Genomic DNA, 27,311 nt, shown 5'->3' with positions numbered 1-27,311 from the left:
AGCTTTGTACACTTGAAGCCTACATAATCTTGTTAACCAATGTCTTATGAATAAGTTTAATTTTTAAAAGTCAGTACTGTATTATATTTGACTGAAGAGGAGGAATAATTTTTCAGAAACCCTTTAAGTACATGTTTAAAATGTTTCAGCTGAAATAAAGTTTACATTGGAAGTAAGGAGATAGCAAAGATTATGCTCTTACTGAATAATGTAGTATTTTTATGCTTTAAACACAATTGACTGGTTGTTTAGTTGGGTCTAAGCTACTCTTTGGTGAAGGAAACCTGTTCTAGTGTTGGAATATGAAGAATTACTTTGTCATCATTCAAATTTCAAGTCATTGAAAGATAATGATCTCTACAACTAGAGGTATCTAAATTTAATTTCCAGTTACAGGTATATTAGCTTAGAGACTATGTCTAATATAGTGAGCCTTGGTTTTTCCATCTTCTTTGCTTTGATGATACAATTATTAACATATGATGCATTTAAAATTCCAGACACATGGTAGCTGCATTAAAAACATTAAATTCCCCCCCCCTTCCCTGTTGTCTTCAAATTTCTGTAAAAACAACATTGGATTTGAAGAAAGAATCACAATTGTTTAAGTACTGTGCTTTGGTGGCAGAGCAGAGAGAGAACTAAAAGGGTGAGGCAGGAGATAACTTCTTTTCTGAGTTTTTTGGATTTTCACTTATTTTCAGTAACTTTGTTCAAGTGAAATAAGATATTTTTATAACCCAGGGTATTTTTGAATGGCCTGATTGTTAATACTAGCTAATAATATTGCCTTTGTTGGCTCACCTGGGGAGGAGTATCTGGCAGTCCAGTTTAAGGATAAATCAGAGTTTGTTAGAATAATCTAGAAAGGCAGAGTCTCTGCAGTAAAAATCATGCCTAAGCATTAACTATCTTTACGTAATTTTATAGAATTCAATTTATTATTCAGAATTCTCTAATAAACTGCAAATTTATTTTCATATTTAAGTAATGTGAAATAACATTGATTAGAAATTTAATGCTAAGGTCATGATTACACGCTCAAAGAATAAAGGAACATATCTGTATGAAATGATTAAAAAACATTCCAAGAGAGTATAACCCTTTATTTCATAATAAGGTACTGAGTTTATTTTGCATTTAGAATCATGAAATTATGGAATACTTTGAAAATTTGAGCAACTCACAAAATTCTCCCAAATTGAAAAGGCAGAAGCAAACCACAGAAGCCATTATAATCACAAGCCACTCAACGTTATTGTATGAACCCATTACATACACTTAACAGATGCAAACAACTGATGACAGTGATTTATGAAGATCCAACCTACTTCCATTTCGGTGAACTATGTCACAAAACTGTGTTGATCAGCCATTTCTGCTTAGCTGCACTGCAGTTAACACGGGCTCTTTTTACTTATTTACAGATGCAAAGGTTCAAGGTACAGTTCATTGCCCAATAATAAAAAATAATATATTTATTTTGCAACAAATATTGTAGAAATTGTTTGAGAATCAGAAATTGACTTCCAGAATTTGTCTGGTTCTACAGCCTCCTATTTCTATTCAAAGTTCCCTTCCTTTCCTTTCTTTGTCCAAATGCATCCCACTCAGTTAGAAGGAACAAAAGGTTATTTGATAAGAAAGCCCTCTTTAGTAAGTAACATATTCATTGAAAAATAATAACCTGGACAGAACTGCCTTATGGTTTGTACTTCAGGATATTATTCTTTTTCTTCCCCTCTAATGTGGGAAAGGCAAAGATCCATAGAAAAAAATAAGCATTTGTTTCAAAATGTTCAAAGTTAGTAATCACTCAGAACTTCTTTGCCATGTTCTAGTGTCTATGTACACATAACTATGTATTATTAAGGACTGTGTCTCCCATCACACACTCCATGTCACTCAGTAAGTGTTTTCTATTCATCGCAGTTTCAGGTATGTCACTTGTACTTTCTTATTCGGGGATCTTTTTTCTTCTTCTCTGTTGACCTTCAATCACCAGAGTACTGACCTTCGTCCTCTCTCATCTACTGTATTATAATAGTCTCTTAACTGGATTTTCTTACTCCAAACATCACACATTAATAAGATGAAACTTCTGCAGCATTAAAAATGCCTCTATTGTACTTAAGCATCTTCATGAACCCTTCAAAGTTATAGTCTTACCCAGCCTCCTGAAGTTCATATTCTTGCCTCTGTACCATAGAACTCAAACCATCTTTTTAGTATCATATTGGATCATCTTTATAGGAATCTCAAACTTCAATTAAAATTAAAATTGTACTTGATCCCATGCCTCTGCTTCCTTATTCAAGGTATTCACTTCACAGCAAAGTGCAACATCTGTTAAGCTCACCTGTTGACGTGTTGCATCTCAGGCTCCCATCTCTGAACACGTGACCTTCAAGAACCTTTCCCAGCATTACTTCTCTCCCTTAAGTTGCATAACAAATCATCTGATTAGATTTTCCTTGAGAGTTCATCTTTGTGTATTCCCTATTGTATCCATGTATATTAAACATAATAAGTGTATAATATTTGAATTAAGTTATGACACTTTTAAAATGAAAACACAAAAGAGGCAGGACTGACCTTGCATCTACTAGAACAATGTGATCAATAGCGTTTGGCAACTACAATTAAGAAGATCTGTTTGTCTGTTTTCTTGTGTTTTCGTTTGCTTTTATAGAGCAATGGCAAGGGTTTCTGTGATTTTAGACTGGCCAATCAGGGGCTTCCTCACAGTGAAAAACAATGACGTTCAACAGACGCGTAATAGCAAACATGTTTGCACTTCTTATGGCTTAGCACTGAGGAGTGACAGGAACCTGATGATGTAAAGAGAAACAGCTTGATCAGAAATTATTTTCAAAATGGTTTGGTTGGGACAAGTGCTAAATCAGTAAACGTCTAAGAGATCACTTCAACTCCAGCACGATGATGGATGAAACAGTCGCAAATTTGGTATCCTGCTACAGGAAATTTTGCAAATGAAAATAGTCATTGGTATAGAACTCTGGTAATTTTATATGTGTGTATTTATTTATTATGTGATTGCTAAATCTCCTTTTATATAATCAAAGTACATGATCCATCTTGTTACAACATATGACTTGGAATATAATTTTACAATTATGGGTCCCTTGATATGAAAGCACTAGCATCCATTTTTTGTGATGATCAGTCATTGGCAAGCTTGCTGCTGCCCTCAGCAATGGCCTTGCTCGTAAGCAAAATACAGCATATTTTATGACTATATATTGACTTCAGAATATGGGAACACATTAAAGAAGAAAAAGAAAACCTGCTGATTGTCCATTTATTTACACAAATTTACTGTGCTTTAACCTAGTAATAATCAGCTTTTAATATACCTCAATATATCCGCCTCTAACTTAAAATCAACCTAATGAACTGTCTGATTCTTAAATTAAAACTTCATAGTTAAATAAATTTATTGTGGAATTGTTCCCTTTCCCTAATAAATTCTCAGATAATTTTAAGGTTTTTTTTCCAGAAACTATTAGGTATTTTAGAAACTAATTTTAAATGAGCTTAAGTTTATCTATGCAATTGAAGATAAGTATTACCATGCAACTATAAATCCAAGAGAACAAAGTTGTACGAATCATAACATCCTTTCTCAGAACTTCTATGTCTTGGTCACTTAGTTAGAGAATGGTCTATACAAATTAACATTTTCTAAATGATTGTATATCTTTTAGCAGCAATTATCCTTCACATTTTCTGTACTTACTTTTTTAGATTAGTGTTAAAAACATTTAAAGTAACTAGGAAACACAAGTTCCAGAATCCAACAAATTAAAGCATAACTCACTGGAGAAAGAAGGATTTTTAAAAATTATTTGTCAAGATGGCAAACTTTGTTAAAGAAGAGAAGGCAACCTTTGTTAAAGAAGGCGATTCTACTGCCCTCCCTTAGAAAATAGGCTTTCCCTTATTTCTTACAAAAAGAGTCAAACTTTACTTTCGCCTTTTTATTCTAATTTTTAGAAATAATATGTATATATTCAATTTCTGATCTACATATTTAAACAGAACTGCTCAAAATACCACTGACTTTGAAGCAAAGTTGTTTTGATGGTATATACAATGAATGTATATAGAAAAACATCTTTTATTTTTTATCACTTTTATTTCCACTTGTAAATATCGCCAACATTTAAAGCCAGGTCAATGGAACACCAGTGAGAAAATAAAAAATATTTACACTAAGCCCTTTTAAGTACTTTTCAAATGCAGTCATGCTTTTAGACAAACTTGAAAGTATCCCAGAATTAGCTTCATCCCCATGATAATCAGCTGCAGATCGCTTAAAGTCGCATTCCCTTTGAAAATGTACTATGGAAATAGATATAATACATTTTAGTGAAGTGTTTGATTCGACATGGGTACTTCATTTTTCATTTATCCCGAAATTAATGTTCACATTAAGGATATCTATTAATACTCAATATTATAAAATGAATGCATGAATGATTTGCAAATGAATATATTACATGGCCAAACATTACTTTGGCTCTCCATTCAAAGAAAGCAGTGTCGGTGGATATTAGGGCATTATTGTTCGATGTATGCGTAGGTTTTCAGAGGTTTATTAGCATAGTAAAAACTTCAGACATAGCTGAGGAGCACACAATGAAATACATTTCGAGTTTTAAAAACTATGTTCCAGAAACATATGTATAAGCATGCTGGACCCTCATTCATGTATTCACTATCCATGTGAACAGATTATTGTATTAAAACTAGAGTGTTAGATGCACAGGCAATAGCTTCATCTCTGTAACATAAAATAGGCCTTTATCAAAAAACATCATCCTGATAGTTGTTCTTGGCAATGGAAACAATTTTACATTTTGTGTCCAATATCACTCTGGAGATTTTCTAGAACATCAAGTGGTAATGAATACATATAGTTTCTTAAAAACAATTGACATACCAAAGTGGTTACAAGAATATAATGATTTAAGCCTAGATTTAACTCCTTCTTAACAAAAGATACATCTTGGAAACTATGAAGCAACAGGCTTTACTTTGCAGTGAGCCTGCCTCTGCTCCTGTCTTCAGCAACAGTGTGGAGGCCCCCACACCGCTGCTCACTCTAGTAGTACTTTGCTGTTCCCTGCTGTGGCTTTGGGGCCTGCCACCATTTCCTAGAGAAGAGGACATGATGACGATTTATGATGAAGTCTTAAAACTGACAGGGTCCAAACTCAGGAGGTAGAAAAGGCAACATATGGCAAATGCCTGAAACTGTTTCTAGAACATTTCTAGTCCGAAAAATGTTGAGAGTTCATATTTAACTACCGTACTCTCGATGTGAATTGTCACTCAATTTCCTAGGAAAGAATTCTTTAGCCATGAAGCACTACTGTTCCTCAGTGTTTTTGTTCATGTAAGGAATGAAACACTTTTGTAGAGCATCCAAAAAAATCAATTATCCATTCATTTAATTTCAGTATTGGCAGAGCTAAATATTTCAGGGTTAGCTTCTCCATACTACATAAATGCAATGAAACAGAGAAGGAAGTGGTTAAATGTAACACTCTTACTATTTTTTAAACTTGTATTTTAAAAAGATGACATTAGTGGTTTCCATCTAGTTCGTAAATCATCAAAAAACTATATAATCTTATTAACCCACATCACCCCAATAAATATAACTTTTAAAAAACTAAATGTAATCAGTTCTATTTAATATTGTGTCAGGAAACAGACTTGATTAAAACACAGATCAAATTGGCCTCTGAACAATGTAAAAATTGGTGTTTTTTCTTTAATTAATAAAGAATTTAAAATTATTAATTTCTTTCTGGGAGTAAAAGATCTTCAAAATGAATCCCAAGAAATCATGGCTTTATGCTTTTAACTACCTGTATTCCAAACAAGGCATGTAAATAAAAAGCAAGGAAAAATCCAATTATTAATATTTCCTAGGTAAGAATTTCTACATAAATATTAGACATTGGGTTAGGTATGTATATATATGTGTATATGTGTATAGGTATATATACTTATATATATACCTATACATATATAGGTATATATATAACCTATATACCTATACACATTTTAATACATATTTTATTTAAATATAATCTCTCTCTATATATGTGTGTATGTGTATAGGTATATAGGTTATATATATACCTATACATATATAGGTATATGTATAACTATATGTGTGTATGTGTATAGGTATATATAGTTATATATAGGTATAGGTTATACCTATACCTATACCTATATAGTTGTATAGGTATATATATAAGTATATATACCTATACACATACACACATATAGAGAGAGATTATATTTAAATAAAATATGTATTAAAATTATTCCACCTTTAAAATACAAGTCAAGAAATTTAGTTCAAAATCCTAATGTGATATAAGTAAAATAAATAAAATTCAAGTAAGAATATATAATGATAGTTACTAATTGGCTGAATTTTACAAGTAATCTCATAAATTTAATATGCAAACTTCTACTTTACTTTCCCATGAAAGCTTTTAAATGGTTACATTATTCACATTTTAGTCATTGGTTTCTGCAAATTTTAAATTTAAACTTCATGTTACTGGAGTAGAGTAGATTACATTGGATTTAGTCAAACTTCTTGTGATTTTTCTTAGTAAGTAGAACTTATAAGTAAAGATATCCAACCCAATACACCAGATTGAACAGAGCAAAAGCGGTGGGGAAAAATATTCGCGAGTAGGAGTCAATTTTGGCAATACGTATGTGGATCCTCCCTTCCCGCCACGACCCTGTTTTGCAGTCCTCAAAGCAGCAGAAGAAGCTGGCACAGTCTTTGCCCTCCAAACACTGGTACCCAAAGTCATCTTCTCCTTGTGGCAGAGAGATGCTGTTCATTGGGATCAGAGTGGATCCAGGGTGGAGTCCAGGGGATACCTGAGTGAAACAGTAAATGAAAAAGATAAAGCAGCATTACAACAAAAAAAGATCAGTCTGTTGCCTCAAGACTGGCTCTAAAAAAATTCATAAGAATAATCTTAGTTTCCCAAAATCAAAGTGGTATTCAAACCTGACATGATTTTACTTTATAGTTTACTTTGTATATTAACAATGTTATTTCACATTTCAAAGATCATGCAGAGAAAAACACCCCTCAAAAATGAAATATATACTACATTTTTAGAATATGATCCAGCAATATATTAACCACAACTCTAATTCTAAAACAAAATGAAATTTATATTTTATGATATTTACCATAAATGTTTGTTTATTATTATATCACGTTATGTTACTTTTTATTTAATTAATAATGACAAAAATAGCCCTGGCTGGTGTAGCTCAGTGGATTGAGCGTGGGGATGTGAGCCAGACGATCGCGGTTTGATTCACACTCAGGGCACAGGCCTGGGTTGCAGGCCAGTTCCCAGTGGGGGATGCACGAGAGGCAACCATACATTGATATTTCTCTCCCTCTCTCTTTCCCTTCCCCTCTAAGGGTAAAGAAATAAAAATCTTTAAAAAAAATAATGACAAAAATAGCAAAGGTGACACTGACAATTCAAACAAGTCTTGAAAAGCTGAGAATGAATTTAGAAAATGGTATCATGGAAGTTGTAGTGGATGAGATCAAAGCACCACATCTGGGAGAAAGACTGGGCATGAGCTAAAAATTCAGGCTTCAGAACAATTGGAGTTCAAAATTTTGTCTCATTCTACCAATGTAGCCATCCTCAAAGCTAAAGTCATACTAGCACCTAATTTTCGTGATGGCTGTGATGAATACATTTCATAACTTATATAAAATGACCAGTGCTTCCTCTTGCCCAGTAAAATAGCTACCATTATTATTAAGATTATTCAGGACACATATCAATTTAACTTTTTATGATAACAGGTTCTGTATAATACTTAAATAATACAAATATTTTTTAAATATGGGAAGGAGGTAGGGGAGGGTAAAGGTTAAAGGGAGCTAAATACATGGTGATGGATGATAACTAGACTCTGAGTGGTAGACACGGAATGCAATATACAAATCATGTGTCATAAAAATCTACACCTGAAACCAATATAATCTTATTAACTGATGTTATATCAGTAAATTTAATTATTCGATTGAAGATAGATAAATAGATAATCTATATATATCCAGAAGGTATCCAGCCATGTAATTTGAAAAAGAGAGACATTTTTTTAAAGATTTTTATTTATTTATCTTTAGAGGGGAAGGGAAGGAGAGAGAGGGAGAGAAATAATCAATGTATGGTTGCCTCTCATGCGTCCCTTGCTGGGAACTGGCCTACAACCCAGGCATGTGCCCTGACTGGGAATCGAACCGGAATGCTTTGGTTCGCCAGCCCACGCTCAATCCACTGAGCTATACCAGCCAGGGCAAGAGACATTTATTGAAGAAGATACAAAATGCAATAAACCTTGTACATAGGACAATGATGCCTCAGACCTCTACAAAGTTGCCACCTTGGGACCTCACGCAGTTCTCCCATTGCCATCAGCATCCCCCTTGTATTTTCCTTAATTTAATTGGTGGTCGGAAATCTCTTTCTTTTCAGAAGTGATTTTAGTTTTGGGAAAAAACAGAAGTTGCAGGGTACCAAATCTGGGCTCTATCAGGGTGATCTGATGTTTTGCTGAAAAACTCTGCATGAGAAGTGAAGCGTGAATGGGTATATTGTCATGATGCAGCTGCCAATCACCAGTTAGTTGCCCGTAGCTGTGGTCTTCTGAATCATCCAAATAGTTTACATGGAGGAAGGTTTAAGCTTAACACAAAATTCGATGCAGATTTGTCGTTAATTTGTTATTCAATTCAGTCATTTTCAATGCAACAGCTGCACAGTATACATGCTCACTCAATGGCGTCTATCACCCCACTAACTGGTACAGTGAAGTCATCATTGTTCATGCACTTGCATTCCAGTGCACTCTCCTTGGTTGCCAGGTTACATCAATGTCTTGTAAATCATTCTCGTTATAGTAACAATGGCTGGACTTTTTCTAGACAAACTATATATATTATATACATATAATTTTTGATAACATTTTTTATGATGTCTGGGTTTTATTGTTTTTTTTGTTACTTGTTTTAATACATAGTTTATAGCCACTTTTGATATATCCTCTTTAGGAATAAAAATGAGCAATGACAACAGTAATAAGTATTAGCTGTTGCCAGCTGAATATATAGTCTATCACCCGATAGACTATATATAGTTTCTGTGTGTGCACATATAATATATATACATGTATACAATTATGTAGATATCCATGCATATAACACATACATATATAAATAACACATACAATACACATATAAACAGCACACAAATATGTGTGCATGTACACATATGAGTTTACACATATACATATATCACATGTATACATATATGCATTTAATTAAGCAAGTTCAGAATTTTATGGAGCATTAAAGCAATTGCTTTGGAGTCAGAAAGGTTTCGGCAGAAATTCTAGTTCTGCACAATAGAGTTGTATGACCTGGAACAGGAAATGTGACTGTTCTTCCCTGTGCTGTACAAGTAACAATAACGATACACAGATCTATTGGGTGCTTAAATGAGACAATGCCCATAAAGCACCAAGCAAAATATTTGAAACATAGGACGTATTCGGCTGCCAACAGCTAACACTTATTGCTGTTGTCATTGCTTGCTTTGATTCCTAAAGAGGATATATCAAAAGTGGCTATAAACTATGTGTTAAAACAATTCACAAAAAGAGCAATAAAAACCCAGACATCATCAAAAATGTTATCAAAAAATAATTAATGAGTCCTTAAATAAAATGGCTCATACAATATGAATGAAGAAGTACTGAAGTCTTATCCTTCAGTACTTCTGCATATTTCATGGTTATTTTAAGATATGACTTTATAGCTTATTATAATTACTGGTTATATCTAAACAGCAAACACAATGTGGACATTATAAAAATTGTTTTAACCTGATCTAAATTCTTTCGAATAATCATGTTTATTATTTTTTATTTTTATTTTTTAAAATAAATATATCACAAAGCCACGATAATTATGATATAAAAATTAAAAATCAGAAATTAATATTTAGACATATATTAACTCTATCTTATTTTAGAAGAGGAACACAAAATCCAAAACACAAAATATTAAAAATTTGAAATATGCAAAAAGAAGCAATTACATTTTGTGATATTTTAAGAAAGTAAATGCATTACACATGTCATAATATTCTTATGCGAAAGAAAATGTGTGGCCCAAAGATAAGGAGAAATGCCCTAAACCTAAATAAATTCATGACTCTACTCACTTAGATGTGTTATGAAAAGCAGAGGCAGTGGATTATTAAATGCTAATGACGGATCTTTTCAGGCTGACACTAGGGGCTACTTGACCAGACTCCTAAATTTTACTGGAGCACTAAAATTATGTGCAAACATGAGACAAATTGGTATTCATTTTCTCGTCACTTGATACTCCACTAGCATAGTTCCAATGCTAGTCAGAGTGGAAGTGATTAAAATACAAGTTTGGCATTTGGCAATGTTAAAGCTATAGGGTATACAACAGATTCCATATATCACTCAGAACTGCCATAGTGGAAATACACTGTGTCTGTGAGCAGATAACAATTGTGCGTAGTGGGATGATGAAAAACTAAAGGGCATGGACATGGAGAAAGACTGCAAGTGGGTCATTTAAAAAAACAGACTCATCTTTAGTGGTCAAAATCAGGCAGAGCGCCGATGGCCACTGGCCACTTTCCGGTCTCCTGCTGCCTCTTCCCAAAACACCAAAAATTCAGAAATTATTCTTTTATGAATGATGAATGTGAAAAAATATATATACTTTATAAGTGCTGAGAAAAATAGTCAAAGACCTGACATAGTGTCATAAAAGAATGTATTTTGACTAACAAGATTTATCCAGAAACGACCAGAAGACTAATCTGAGAATATAAACATACTAAACCTTATTTATCTGAAGTAAAACTATATTACCCACCTTTACCCACCTTGTAACTTTTCAAGTAAAGATCTTTTGCCCCCTCCCCCGCAAATAACAAGCACTGGAAAACTAAATCAGCTTAAGTGTTATACAAAAAATTGAATAGGATTTTCTTTTTCTTCAAGTGATAAAGTTTTTAGAATATACCATTTTTGAGTACTTCAAAAACCACTTAGAATATAGCTGAACTTAATATTTTAAAAAATTGATTACATTCTCCTTATTATATATGCAAATGTATCTGGTTTTATATTAAATTCTAAATTACATTTATTAATATATTTAAATATATAAGGCATATTTGAGGTGTTAAGAAATATTACTATCAATGAATATAAAGTAGTAAATAAAACATTTATCTACAAGTTATATTTATATGTGTGCTTATAAAATATAATTACTATCATCACTAATTATATGCTATTAAATATTTGTAATATGATAGAAAACGTTATTCGGTCATGTTATTGATATTATGTAATACTGACTAATATTACTATTATTAAACTTCCCATTTCAAAAGTTGCACATGCAAATGCCAACGTAAGCACAGGTTCTCTCCACTCCACTTTTGCAAATCTGTCTGAAATTCAAAAATTAGAAAGCACACATCGCTGTTAAAAACATATAAAGGTGAGTCTTCATGATGATGAGCTGCCCATCCGCGTGTCAGAATTTCAGATGAGTTTGTAAAAGACAAACAGAGGGAACAGGCCAATGCACAAAAGAGACCACCGGAAACCACACTTCAGAGGAGCCTCAGGACGTAGGAACACGAGTGTGGGAGTTGTTCTTCCCATCAAAGCTTCCCACTCTTAGGAATGAGTGGAAATGATAAACAGAGGGGGAAACAGGACATTAAGTGTTTTAAATGTCCTTCTCCAGAGCAGCTGCACCTGTTTGAACTACTGCTCACCTACTGTGCATGCAAAGAAGCAGTGGTTCCAACACTTTGGTGTTTGCTTCTGTATCATCTAAAAATAATAAATAAACAATTTCGTGCTACCAAGGATTAGGGTTCCTGCATTGGGTACTGTAATGCCCTAGTAATGCTCTCATCATTCTGGAGGGTGCGTGCACGTATGTTTGGGAGCAATCCGATGCTGTGTTTCCCAGAGACACACGTGAAAGTGAAAACTGACAGCTGCAAACTTAGCAGTTACACTCCAAACACACAGGTCTAGTGGAGAGAAACTGCTAGGAAATTTCAAGGCAAATCGATGGTACAAAAGAAAAAAATGATGATGGACTGCTAGAATGACTAATTCTAATCGTTCAGGAAACATAAGAGAAATTTGTAATTACATTACTCAGAAAGACTCGAGATACTTTGTCCATTTAAGTCAAAAAGGAAGGAAAACAAAGAAAATGAAAGCTCTCAAAAATTCAAGTTCCTGTAATTAAAAAATCTAGAGCTTTGTAAAACACAATCTTGAGGAAGTTGACCACAATATATACAAAAATAAAATACCTCAATAAAATATATAATAAAAAGAAAATCTGAGATACATAGATAACTAACCTAAAATCCATCTGAAAATAGTTTTAGAGGGGCTAATATAAATGAGTTGCAATAAAGAATCAAAAAAATTATCAGATATAAAAATAAAAATATTAAGCAACAAGGAAATGAATGAGGTCAATTAATTTTTACACTGTTGAGAAACAGATGATAATGAAAATTTCAAGTAAGAAAATAAAAGACTATATATGAGACAAAAATAATAATTATATTGGCATTAAAATATTTTATTGATGATTTAAAGAGAGGTGAAGGCAGAGGGAGAAAGAGAGAAACAATGATTTGTTGTGCTACTTATTTATGCATGTGTTAGTTGATTTTTGTATGTGCCCTGACCAGGGATCTAACTTACAATCTAGGCACATCCAAAGGACTTAACAAACTGAGCTTCTGGGTCAGGGCAGAATTAGTTATGACAGTGATTAACAAATAAAGATTTAAGTGTGTTATTTAAAAATTTTAAACTAACCAATGTAATAATTATGAATGGTAAGGTAAAACATTGAAGGAGAAAATAGGAAGAAGACATGAGAAATTTATAGTTTTCTGTCCTTTATACCTAAGAGTTATAACTTCTTTGAAATATGTTACTATAAGAAGTAGAAATATAATGGAAATGATCAGAGGAAACTAAATAAAGACACGTTTAAAATGTAGTTACTTCTTAGAGTTGGGAACAGGGGTAAAGGGCAGAGAATTTTATTCTTAATTTGCACATTTTACATTGTTTAATTTATTCATGGGTTTCAACCATGTACATGTATTACTTTTAATATTAGATTTTTTAAAGGAGATTTTTACCCCTGATTATTCTGGTTCTCTTCTTCTGTGATAATCTATGATGGTTTCACTTAGAAGAGAAATAGGAAGGCATGTTTTGGAAATCAAGATAGAGAAAGAGCTATTAGAGGTGATATCATACACCTGCAGAGCATTATACGACATTATCAGAACTCATACTAAATGTTACCTTATGTGTCGGAAACATCCCATTTCCATTGATCCTTTACAATTAATTAAACAACTTTCTTGCTGTATTTCACATATCACCAATATGAAAAGACCCTTCCTGTGAGCTTTGCCCAATACCATTCAGGAAAAAAAGGTTCATAGTTTGTGAAACTGCATATGTATATAGCTTTTCATTATTTTAAAACTCTGGTGGAGGGAAGAATGTTTATTCATATAAATATGCACTGACCAAAACTAAGGTTTTTTTTTTCCTGTGGGGTAGGAATTGTGGGCAAACACACACAAAAAACAAAACAACTGCCCCTCATCTATCTCCACTCTAATACCCTAGGTCCAGCGCTCCATAATACATTATATCTTGAACTAGTATGACCTTTAAATTTACCTCCCTGCCTCTTTTGCCATTCAAGTGTGTGTTCTATGCTATTTCTAATTATCTTTCAGAAACACAGATACCAATATGCTATCTTACTTAGAAACATTCATGGCTTACCAGAGCTGACAGGAAAAATCTAATTTTCTTATCATGGTCCAGGAAACTTTCCACAACTTGGCATAAACCACTTTCCTACCAGCAGCCTAGCTCGTTTTCTTTCCTAAGATTCCTATTTTATAGGCCAGCACTGACTAACACAACTGTCAGGCACAACAGAAATGTTCTCTACCTGCATCATCCAAAATGGCAGCCACTACTCGCTTGAAGGGTGACAAATACTATCAAGCTATTGAATTCTAAATTCTGATTCATTTAAATCAACCTAGCCATATATGGCTAGTGGCTACTCTCTTGGGCAAGAGAACTTGGGGCATATATCAGTCTACTTTTTATATTCATATGTGAGGCTCGACTTGGTTTGAATGGTTCCCTTTGTCCTAAACGTTCTTTCTAATTTGCTTTCCTGTGAAGTACAACTCACTCTTCAAAGAACTGCTTCAACAATATCCTACTCTCTCCGTGACCCTCTCTGTCAAATTTCCACTGGAAGCATGTTTACAGCTCTTTGAGTGAATCATGTAGACTCGAATGGAAGGAATCCACTCCACTCCACTGCGGCTCTTCTCAGCACTGCGCACTTGTTTGGTCAGTGGGCCCCTGTGCTGGAGCACGGACTCCAGATATTCCAATGAGAACATCTTTTAAAGGATCTTTTACTTTAGACAGCATAGAAAATACTTTGCTTCTGAAAAAGTATTTGAAATTAGTCATCTACTTGCTAATTCCCTTGTAGTTTCTGTGTTTGCCTTGTATTTTTACATTGGACTGTTACTTGCATTGCACTTTATTATCTTGCATTTACATGCCTAATGTATTTTGCTACAACTAGACCTAAAGATCCCTAAAACAGAGAAGACATTCTATTGTTTTTCTCTCCAAAGCGTCTTGATCCTGGTTGATGAAATAAATTTCTATCATTTTACATTCTAATCGAATTGAGAGATTACTAATAAATTCTATCCTTAAATGTGAATATCAGAAGACGGGTGTGGGTAATACAGTTTCTTGAGGTTTCTAATTATCTATAGGCTGAATATTCTGTTTCACATGAACTACTCTTCAGTTGATAAGTTTACTACTACTACGCTTCTGTGACCTTCAGTTGTTTCAAAAGTGTGTTTTTTAATTACAAGTTCTACATAGTTAGCTTTTTAATTTTTTAATAGATATTGACCTAAACCTACCCAAATCATATCCTTAATGAGCAGAAATAAAAACACACAAAAATAATAGCAAGTAGACGTCTCTATACTTTATAAAAGTGCTCTCATATTGATTTGCCTGATTAGCAATAATATATGAATGAACAGGGAAGGAAGTCAGATTTGATTACTATCCCAGTTTTTCACTCAAGTGTCATTTATTATTGAAAGAGATTATGAGTTACATAACTGAATGGAAAGAAAAGATTATAAACTTCAGTTTTGGGAAATGGTTTTGAAGAAAATAGTTTTTATTCAGTAATACATTAAGTTTAACATTTGAATTTGAAATTTATTGCCTTGAACTCTCGTTTTATTTTCATTCCTCATTTTTCACCTTTAGTATTTTGTTTCCTGGGCTTATGCTAAATTTTAAATGCTCAACATGAAGTTTTTCATAAATAACTATTCTAATACAGTTCCTAGAACAGGTGTCCTTAATAAATACTTGGTACATGAATGACTAAATAAACATCATAATTTTAAAGTCTGCACTCCACTTTTTAGCATTTTGAGAAAATGTCACATGCAGCATGATTGAGAACGAGTGATCTGGAGTCAAAGTGATTTAGCTGTAGCCACTCATGGGTGGAGTATCCTTAGATGTCATAATATTATTACCTACATTTTATATTCTTAGAATGAAACTGTAGAATCCATGTGTGGTTGTACACTGCCTGGCTTTCGTTCACAATTTCCATAAGTAAAATTTTCAAGGTAGTAACTGAACATAGCTGTGGAGGAGGAAATGATGAGGTGGAAAATCCAGAGATGTGCTTGGCTTAGATTAAAGGAAAATAGAAGAAAACCTGCATTTCTCTTTACCTAAAATTTAGTAAGTCAGTATTAAAGTTGATGCCATTGCCCTTTGGTGGTTTGTCCTTTCAGGTGTCATAATATGTTCTATGCATAAGTTAAAACAATGTGAAGTTGAGAAACCCCCAGGTTAATCCTACAAGGTGAAGTTCTCAATGACACTTCTCAATGTCAGTAGTGTGCTCTGCTTTCTTGGGATACTGTAGGAATCTGAAAGCAAATTCACAAAGATTTGTTTTTTGGAGTATAATATGACAAGCAAAATATACTTTATAAGTATGAAAATTTTCATAACAAAACTAATCAAAGTGGGGGAGGGAAAAAAGCATTGAACTCTAGGATTTACAAGGTTAGGAGATAATATAGAAAACTTTATGCCTCATTATATAATCTCTAAGGTAGCTCACAAGCTTGCCTCCCTTGCACAGCTATTTTATACAGTTTTCATTTATTTGGGTACTTTGGAACAAATCCACTTAGGAAACATTTTCTGGAGTCAGCATGAAACACTTTTTTAAATTAATGTTGGAAAATTGAATGTTTACTTTCTGAGTTCTCTGAGGAAAGGAAATATAGATGAAGGATTGCAAACTTGAGCCCTGGCACTAAAAAATATCCTGGTTTGAGTCCTAGATCCTTCAGTTCCTCAGGCTGCTTTTGTGCAAATCACCAGACTTGTACTCATATGAGCACAGACAAAACCACGCATGCAAAATACTTAGAGGCGTGCCTGGGATTATCGCCATTAGGTATTACTTTAAGGTTGTGTAATTACCATTGTAACAAGAAATTATAGTCAGTAATCCAACCCTTGAATATCTTAGAATCAGTTCTAATATAGCAACTTGATGTAATGTAAGATTGACACATGATGGGAAAGAGGGAGAAAAAGAGTATAAATACACAGATACCAAAAAAGAACTGCATAGCTCTGACTTTCAAACACAGCTGAATACTAACATTAAAGAGGAATCTTTGTCTCTAAAAGGTAAATTAATGTGTGGACCACCAGTTGTTCAAATTCCAGTTACTCACACAAACATAGAATCTCTTTATAGAATGATCTCAAATAATGTTTTAGTTATAAGAACCCATGACTTGGGGAAGATTCACAGCATCTGAAACCAGTCTTGACAAAAGCAATCCAAGAGACTTTTCTAAGGGGAAATACAAATACACTTTCCTTGGGCAATACTAGGTACTCCAGTTTTATTTTCACTTTATTTTTTGTCAGGGTACCTCATGCACCCATGTTAGTGGAACTAAGTATACCACGAATATTCAACACAGTATCTCTAATAGAAAAATTGCTGCTTATAAGATAGATTTTTCACATACCGAGGCCTTGCTTTTTATCTTCCTGTCTCTAGCTGTCTTTACTTTTTTGTTGCTGGTAAAATAATGCAAAGTGCCGTATTCCATCAAGGCTGCGAAAACGAAGATGAAACACACAGAAACGAAGAGGTCCATGGCAGTCACGTAGGAAACCTTAGGTAACGACTTCCTGGCTATTGTACTCAGAGTAGTCATCGTCAGAACTGTAGTGATGCCTGGGGAGGGAGGGAAATGACAGAAGAGGAGAAATAACCAAAGAGGCCATTTTTATTCCTTCATTGGATCTAGTAATATTGTAAGCAGAAATAAACAAAGGACACAAAAGGGTATGATTACTGTAATTCACAGAAAAAAATGCTGGTAACCATAGTTACATTATGTTCACTGTGTTCTCTGTGCTTGTGTGTTTTAATCATTGAAATTCTGAGGACTGCAAGGAGAGGAACGCCTGGCCCCATCCCTCCTTTCCTCTGTGGAGATAAACTATCCAATGTTTAGCTGTCATGAGGCTGCGTGCAAACCTACCTTTGTTCCACCCTGCACAAAGGTATTTATTTTATTTATTTGTTCTTAAAAGGGTTACTTAGAGTACTGCTGATACAGGGTGCAGCTAAGGGGGTGCCTCCCCCCCAAAAAAGATTTGGAATGGTGTCGAGAAATCAAGGTATACAGGAATATTGGAGAGACATATAAGATGTCCTCACCCCTTCCCCTCCAGCTGTGAGTTGGGGGAAGGAACACATGGAGCAGGAACATGCAGGGCTGTTTTGTACAGCCTGAGCCTTGCAGCTAATTTATGGCCTGGTCATTTAACATATCCATAGCCTTTGGCGGGTCACTTGGATATGTCAAATGGCTGTGGCCAGGCTTGGAGCCAAGGGAATGAAGTCACTCCCCCGCAAGATGTAACTGGGGGGGGGCAGGTCCCCCGAGTTACAGCGCCTGCGTGGGAGCTTGGAGAAGATTGGCTCTAGGACATGGGGCCATACCTGCCCAGACTAACAATGGCAGCCCAGTAAACTTGTAATAATACAGAAATACTGGCAGGTGTAACTGATAATGGGAGGAGTTGGAAATGGGGGTACAGAGGAAGATTGGCACGGGTATTCAAACCCAGACATGGCAGCCATTGGGGGGATAGCAATGTGGTTTTGAGCAGAGTTAGGACCCCCTCTTGGCAAGGTGAAAGAGAGAGCCACGCAGCTTTGCCAGAATGGAGATCCCTGCGGCCAGGTGGAGAAGAAAGACATGCGCTTTTGGTGGCGTGCGGACCCCTGCAGCCTTGGTAAAAGAGGCCCACGAGGCTTTGGGGTGCTCTCTTTGGCGGCGTGGCCTGGAGAGCAGGAGAGACTTTGACTGGAAAAATGGGTACAAAGAACTCTTGCCAGTGGACCATGAGAAGGTGCCACATGATTTGGGATTAATTGAAAATCCTGCCTGTATAGCGACACAGCTGATGGTGCTAGCAGCCTGGAAAAACGGGAGTGTGCTCTTTTCCTGATTTATGGTACCTGGAATTAGGACAGGGGGAGAAGGGAGCACTGTGTGTGTGTGTGTGTGTGTGTGTGTGTGTGTGTAGGTGTATACCCTAAAGGACTTTGATATTTTAATGAAGGCGTTAGGTCTGAATAGCATTAAATAAACATTTCATTTCCTTTTCACAAATCTCTGGCATTGAGAGATGTCTTTCCAATTGGCAATGGATGATCGGACCCAGTAGGAGAGTCCTTATGGTATTAGTATACCATCCTCTGGAGTCCAGGATCTGGTGTATCTGTTCTGTAACAGTTTTTTGAGCATCCCTGGGTGGGCCAAATATTGCCCCCGTGGACCTCTGCTCAGTAACTCTGCCTTTAAGTCTTTCTTCCTTTATAATATTAGTATTATAAAGCTATATTTTCCCCTTTAAGCAATGCTTTACCTGTATCTTCCAAACATTTATATATTAGATACCTATTAAAATTTAACTTGAAATATTTTCTAATTTCTCTTTCGACCCAAGGGTTATCTAAAAGGCCATGTTTCAATTTTGAAATATATGGAGACATTATAATCTTTATGATTTTAGTAACTTGTAATTTACTCTTATTTTTGTTGGAAAACATACCCTGGGAAATTTTAGTCTTTTGAATTTTATTGAGATGTTAATCAGATTCACTGATATTTCTTTCATGGCTTTCCCTGCTCAAACTTCAGCAATAACTCCCCATCACATTTGGAATAAAACCCCAAGTCCTCAAAAAGACCTACTAAAACTTACATAATTTAAGTATTGCCCACGTCTCCAATCTCATTTTCTACCACCTGTCAGTCAACTGTAGCCACAGTTCTCTTCCTGCACTTTAAGCTCGGCCTGATAAGGAAGATCCCACTTCAGAACCTTGTGGTTCTCCTGCTTCAGCGGTCTTTCTACCAGACACTCCCCAGGTCAGCTGCCATACTTCTCTGTGTCTGCTACCTCCTCAGAGAGGTCTGGCCTGACTCCACGAGATAAAATAGCAAACATTATGTCTACCGACACCCCGCCATTCGGTAGCCATTTTTTCCTTTCTCTCTATACATTTATCACTCATCGACATTTTACTCTGTGCTTTTGTATTTGTTCATCACTTAAATTGCACCATAAATATACTGCTATAAACATAAAGGTTTTATAAATAGTGTTCACTGTTAATAGTAAAGCGCCTAGAACAGTGCTCTGCTCATAAAAAGCATGTAATAAAACTTTATTAAAATATAGTGTTGATTAAATGAGTTCAGGGAATTTTATATATGTATCTATGTATACTTAAAAAAAACAACTTTACATCCCAACTACATAGGACCCACAATTATAAGATATATTCTCCAAGTAAAATATCACTTATCTTTACAATTGATTTTCTAATACTAAAAAAATAAATTCATGCACAACTAAATCTACAATTGGCTATTCTTTTTATAACACTATGGCATATGATTTTTGCCTTCATACAAACCTATTGGAATAAATTTGTGTTGACTCAAATTCTCTTTGGAAAAAAATACTAGAATAACATTTAAAGACAAATATATAATACTCAAGTCATATTCAAAGTAGCATATAAATAATGTAACCAAGTTATTTACCTTAACACAAAAAGTAATTTGAAATAATAGTTGTTTAAATAGGAAACAAAATTCAGGTACGAGTGCACCTCACCCACCAGCTATGTCTACATTTCTGCTTAGACTCCTAGAGGAGCTGCATAGAAAGTACAGAGCTAGGTGTCTCAGGTTTGATCTTGCCCCTTTTATGTGATTTGCATTTCAATTTTCAGTAATGCGATTCACTTCCTGCGCTAGTCTTGGTAGTGAATCAATTGATCAATGCGTTGTCTTTGTATGTCAATACATGAATGTAAGTTATCATTTTTAAAACAAATGTATAGTAATTGGAAACATTTTTATTACATGATGTGGGTTATTGAAATAGATTACTACAGAAAGAGAATCAAAGTCTACTTTATCAACTATGAATTACAAATTACCTTCTAAATCAGTGCTATTCTATAAGAAACTCTCAAAATATTCACAGGCCAAGTACACATTTTACAGATTACAGAAGCCTAGAAGCTCCTTGTTCCTTTAGAATGGCTGACTGTTCATTAGCTCTATTGTGAGAGCACGGCACTTCACAGCCTTCTAACTACACACCAGTCAATAAATGTTGGCTATTAGGGGTTTAGCTAAAAAGAAAAATAAATCTTGATGAAAAGTGATTGAAAATGTTGAAATTCAGCGATTATGTATTGCTGAATGTGCCACATATGTCATGTGTCAATTTTTACTGTGTGTTTCTGCTTTCTTTGACCTTTATTAGTGGGGGAAAAAAGAAAAGCTTTTCTAAAATTTCAAGTTCTTTGTAATTTTTTTCTTATTTTTCATATATGTATCAACACCATATTGCAATAGCGTGTCTGTTAATTTTGCTTGATTTTTTAGTGTAGAGAAATATTTTAATATACTAAACTTTAAACTTCTATCACATTAAAAAATTGTAAAAGTCCCATGATACTGTAGTATGATATTATAAGTCATACCTAAAAAAAAAAGTCATACCTAGTGAGGTTCTTGCAGGCACAGCATCTTTATTGATCCAAAAAGACACCCAGGAAAGAACAACCGTCAGAATACATGGAATATAGGTCTGAATAGTGAAATACCCCATTCGTCTGCTCAGGTCAAAGAAAATTGTCATGATAACATAATCCCCTAAAAGAAAAAAAAGGTTTATTTTGGCATTAAAAATACGTAAATGTATAGATTCCAACCCATACATTTAAATGCCAATGCTATATCACTATTTTTTGTTTCCTTCTTACCAGAAATGGTGTGGCAAATTTCAGTTGAGTTCCGCAACCCTACAAATGCAAACTGATACAATCTCCAGTATTTAGGATCAGCCACTTCTACAGAAGGCTTTTTCCACTTATACTCAATTTCATTTTTAGGGTATCCATCTAGATAATAAATTAAAATAAAATATATAGATTAGCAAAATCAAAATCTATTACTCTTATAATATCAACATTATCCAAATACAATTTTTTAAATTCTTCCTCATATTTGTATTATAGTATATATCAAAAGTGAAAAATATTACATAAAATTCCTGTGTATATTTTAAAAATAATCATATAATCAAGAAATAGAACCTTGCCAGCGTCCTGGAACTCTCATGCATAGTTCATTACAATCTTTCCTTTCCCAACTAGAGGAACCACTAACCTGATTTCTGTGATAATTCTTCACTTGATTTTTGTAATAGACTTTTTGATACGCATTTGTTAAAAATGCAGCTTAATTTAGTTTCATTGAACTCTGCTTGATGAACGCTCTAATGAATTCATTATTTTATATTTTCCTTCTTTTAATATATTTATGCAGTGAATTTTATACATTAATTTGAGTCATGCAACTGTACTATATTTGTTTATTGTTTCTAATAGTTCTTTTGGTGGATTCTCTAGGGTTTTCTATATATTGAATCATGCCATCTGCAAAAAGTGACACTTTTAATTCTTCATTCCCAATTTGGATGCTTTTTATTGCTTTCTTTCGCCTGATTGCTCTGGCTAAAGCTTCCAGATCTATGTTCAATAGAGCGGTAAAGTAGACATCCTTGTCTTACTCCTGATTTTAAAGCAAAACATTTTAGTTTCTTACTATTATGTATAATATTAGCTATTATACATAATTTCTCACTATTATGTATAAAATTTGTCATATATGGCTTTCTTATGTTGAGATATTTTTCTATACCCATTTGATTGAGTGCTTTATTTATTTGATAATATTATCTTTATCCTTTGTGTTATTAATAAAGTGTATTACATTTATTGATTTGCCTATGTTGACCCATTCTTGTGTCCCTGGAATGAACCCCACTTGATTGTGATGAATTATTTGCTTAATATATTTTTGCATTTATATTCAGCAAAGGTATTGGTCTGTAGTTTTCAGGGGACTGTGTTATCTTTGCCAGGTTTTGCTATCAGGGTAAATGCTGGCGTCATAAAATGTGTTAGAAAGGATTGCCTTGGAAAGAATAAACAAATGGGATCTCATCAAAATTAAAAGCTTCTGCATGGCTAAGGAAAACAGTATCAAGATAAAAAGAGAAGCAACAGCTTGGGAAAACATGTTTGTCAATGATGCCTCAGACAAAGGTTTAATTTCCAAAATATACAAAGAGCTCACATGACTCCACTCAAAGAAGACAAGCAACCCAATTAAAAAATGGGCAAAGGACTTGAACAGACACTTCTCCAAGGAGGACATACAGAGAATCCAGAGACACATGAAAAGATGCTCAATATCGCCAGCTATCAGAGAGATGCAAATTAAAACCACAATGAGATACCACTTTACAACAGTCAGAATTGCCATCATAAACAAAGTAACAAACAAAAGTGCTGGAGAGGTTGTGGGGAAAAGGGGACCCTAGTTCACTGTTGGTGGGATTGCAGACTGGTATAACCACTACAGAAAACAGTATGGAATTTTCTAAGAAAACTAAAAATGAACCTGCCTTTTGACCCAGCAATTCCACTCTTAGGAGTATATCCTAAGAACCCTGAAAAACCAATCCAAAAGAACCTATGCACCCTAATATTCATAGCAGCACAATTTACAATAGCCAAGAGTTGGAAGCAACCTAGATGCCCATCGGTAAATGACTGGATCAAATACTATGGTACATTTACATAATGGAATTCTATGCAGCAGAAAGAAAGAAAGAGCTCCTACCCTTTGCAACATCATGGATGGAACTGGAAAGCATTATGCTGAGTGAAATAAGCCAGGCAGTGAAAGACAAGTACCATATGATATCACCTTTAACAGGAAGCTAAACAACAAAACAAACAAGCAAGCAAAATATGACTGAAGACACTCAAATAGGAATAGGCTGACAGGGACCAGAGGGGAGAGTGGAGAGAATCACAGGGGAAAAGGGGAAGGACTCACATGAACAAGCATAAAGGACACATGGACAATAACTAAGGTGGGGAATGGAAATGGGAGGGAGGTGGGGAGCACTAGGGGGGCGGGCAAGGCTGGGAATGTAAGACAGAAAACTGTACTTGAACAAGAATTAAATAAAAAAAAGAATTGCCTCTTACTTCATTTTTGGAAGAGTTTGAGAAGGATAGGTATAAAATCTTCAAATGTTTGTTAGAATTCATTAGTGAAGCCATCTAGTTGGACATTTCTTGTGCAGGAGGTTTTTGATGGTTGTTTCAATTTACTCACTGTTGTTTGCTGTATTTAAATTTTCCTATTCTTCATGATTCAGTCTAGGAAAGTAATGTATTTCTAGAAACTTATCCATTTTTCTAGGTTATTGAATTTGGTGGCATACAATTTTTCATATTATCCTAGTATGATCCTTTGTGTTATATCTGTGATGTCTGTCTCAACTTCTTCTCTTTCATTTCTGATTTTATGTTGAGTCTTTTTTTTCAGTGAGTCTATCTAGGGGTTATTCTTTTCCAAGAACCAATTCTTTTTTTGTATTAAAATTTTCTACAGTCTTTTTGTTCTCTATTCCATTCAAATGTGCTTCAATTTTATTATTTTATTTCTTCTGTTGAAGTTGGGCTGCTTTTTATCTTCTTTTTCTACCTTTTAAGAAGTAATGTTAGGTTGTTTACTTGAGATTTTTCTTGTATCTTCAAAGAGGCCCACAGTGATATGAACACCCTTCTCATCACAGCTTTTGCTGCATCCCTGAAGTTCTGATATGTTATATTGCCATTCTCATTTGTCTCTGTATATCTTTTAATTCAACTTATTAGAATCTAATGAACAAAATAAGCTAACAAAATAGGAACAGACTCAGAGATAGAGAATGAACCCATAGCAGTTGGAGGGCGGGGTATTGTCTCTGTATGTCTTTTGATCTCATGTTTTATTCTTTCTTTGTCCCAGTCATTTTTTACTACTGTGCTATTTAATCTCCAAATATTTGTGCATTTCTTTACTTCTTTTTTTTTCTTTACTTCTTTTTGCAGTTGACTTCCAATTTCAAAATATTGTGGTAAGAGATTATGCTTAGTATTATTTCAGTCCCCTTAAATTTGTTGAGGCTAGTCATGTGATCCAACAACATATGGCCTAACCTTGAGAATGTTTGATGTGCATGTATAATTTGCTGTTCTGAGATGAAAGGCTCCGTAAATGTCAATTAAGTCCATTTGTTCTAATGTGTCATTTGGCGTTGATATTTCTGTATTGATTTTCTGTTTGGATGATAGGGCTGTGAATGCAGTATTCAGGTCTCCGGTTATGATTGTGTTTTTGCCCATTTTCCCTTTGGTGCTATTAGTAGTTGCCTTATATACTTTGGTGCTCCTGGATTGGGTGCCTATATATTGAAAAGTGTTGTGTCTTTTCTACAAAGATGTAGTATTACTTTTGTCATTAAAAAATGTCCACCTTTATCCCTTGTTACCTTTGTTATCTTAAAATCTAATATGTCAAATAGAAGCATAGCTACCCTTTCTTTCCTATGGATGTTATTTGCTTGGAGAATTATTTTCTAACCTTTCTCTTTGAGTCTTTGTCTTTGCCACTTTGATATGTCTCCTGAAGGCAGCATATGGCTGGCTTTTGTTTTTTGGATCCAATCTGCTGCTCTGTGCATCTTTATTGGTGAATTCCATTTACACTTAAGTTGATTATTGATGGATGAGGATTTTCCATAACCATTGTATATTTTGTTATTTGGTAGCTCTGAGCCTCCATTGGTTCTTCTCTTTTGTCTTTCTGCTGTTGTTTTTGTTTGGTAGTATTGCACTTTTTTTCTCTGTTTCCTTTTTTAAGTTATTTGTCTTAGTTTGGGTTTTTTGTGTGTGTAATTACCTATAGCTTTATGAAAAAGAAATTTTCACATATACAGTAGTCATTTTTCTTTTAAATGAATCTGATCTCCATCCTCTTTTGCAAATTCAGAAACGCACCCCCTCCTTTTTAACGCTTCGGTTAATGAAGGATGTGAAGGATTCAAATCCCAATGACATTTAAAGAAAAATAACAAAAAAACCCCCATCAAATTTGTGTGAAACTATAAAAGACCTGAAATAGCCAAAGAACTACTGAGGAAAAAAAAAGAACAAAGCTGGAGGTTTCACATTAAATGACTTCAAAGTATACTACAGGGCAACAATTAAAAACACAGCATGGAATTGGCAGAAAAACAGTTATACAGACCAATGGAACAGAATTGAGAGCTCAGAAATGAAACCATGTGTATATAGGCAAATAACTTTTGACAAAAGCATCAAAAACAAGCCATGGATAAATGAAAACCTCTTCAATAAATGGTGCTGGGAAAGTTGGAAAGCCAGATGCATAAGAGTTAAACTAGGCTAATGTTTGTTCCCATGTACAAAAATTAATTCAAAATTGTCCAAAGACCTAAATATAAGATCTGAAACAATAAATTACATCAAAGAAAACATAGGTACTAAACTCAAGGACCTTGGTCTCAGAGAAGATTTTATAAATTAGACCCCAAAAGCTAGTGAAGTAAAAGCAAAAATAAACGAATGGGACTGCATCAAACTAAAATGCTTCCACACAGCAAAAGAAATTTCAACAAAACAAAGCAGCAACCAATCAAATTGGAGATGATATTTGCAACCAACAGCTCTGACACAGGGTAAATATCCAAAATATATAAAGAACTCCATAACAAACAAACAATATAATTAAACATGTGCAGAAGACCTGAACAGACATTTCTCCAAATAACACAAAATTGGCCAACATATAACAAAGATGCTCAATGTCACTAGTTATTAGGGAAATACAAATCAAACTGCAATAAGATACCACTGGTTAGAATGGCTATTATCAAAAAGACAAGTAATAGAGAGGTTGTGGAGAAAAAGGAACTCTCGTTCACTGTTGGTGCCAATGTAAACTGGTGCAGCCACAATGGAAAACAGGATGGTGGTTCTTCAAAAATTCAAGAATAGAGTTATTGCAGTTTATTATCATATAGAGACAATATAGTGCAGTCAGAGTGCACAGAGGTGTGGACACAAATAAAATCAGTGAGGCAGTTATGTAAAAACTCTAAATCTCAGGCTAATAACTTTTAAAATGGGAGCTGAAGTGAAATCTTCCAAATATATTTGTTGTGAAATATTAATATAGAAAGCTTAATTTTCTACGATATCCATTATAGACTGCCTGGAAAGAAAACATGATTATGTTTATGTGAATGGTGCTCAACTGCATTAGGGATAGATTTTAATTCCCAATAACAGAAATCAAAATATCAGAAAAGTAATTTAGACATGGTAATACAGTCAAACACAATAATTGCTGCAATTTCCAATATGTGCATATCAACTATTGCTTGAGTGTTTTTATGGACCAAGTCTTTGCTATTATTTCACTATGTTATTA

At 34.3% G+C, this 27,311-nt stretch overlaps 1 protein-coding gene across 1 annotated transcript in view; it reads right to left on the bottom strand.

Annotated features, from left to right (window-relative positions):
- Positions 1-6,482: 6,482 nt before the first annotated feature.
- Positions 6,483-27,311, bottom strand: part of GABRG1 (gamma-aminobutyric acid type A receptor subunit gamma1) — a 58,013-nt gene continuing 37,184 nt past the window's right edge. Inside the window, exons 6-9 of the mRNA XM_037034121.1 lie at positions 21,716-21,853; positions 21,453-21,605; positions 17,376-17,587; positions 6,483-6,945 (exon numbers count right to left, since the gene is read on the bottom strand). Coding sequence (XP_036890016.1) covers positions 6,676-6,945; positions 17,376-17,587; positions 21,453-21,605; positions 21,716-21,853 — 773 coding nt within the window. The 3' untranslated portion in view covers positions 6,483-6,675. The remainder of the gene's footprint in view (positions 6,946-17,375; positions 17,588-21,452; positions 21,606-21,715; positions 21,854-27,311) is intronic.

This window comes from Sturnira hondurensis, unplaced genomic scaffold (genome assembly GCF_014824575.4).
Source record: "Sturnira hondurensis isolate 20B ecotype Veracruz unplaced genomic scaffold, ASM1482457v3 Scaffold0022017, whole genome shotgun sequence".
NCBI lineage: Eukaryota > Metazoa > Chordata > Mammalia > Chiroptera > Phyllostomidae > Sturnira > Sturnira hondurensis.
Note: the sequence above shows the minus strand (reverse complement) of the source record. Positions and strands in the feature narration are given on the sequence as shown.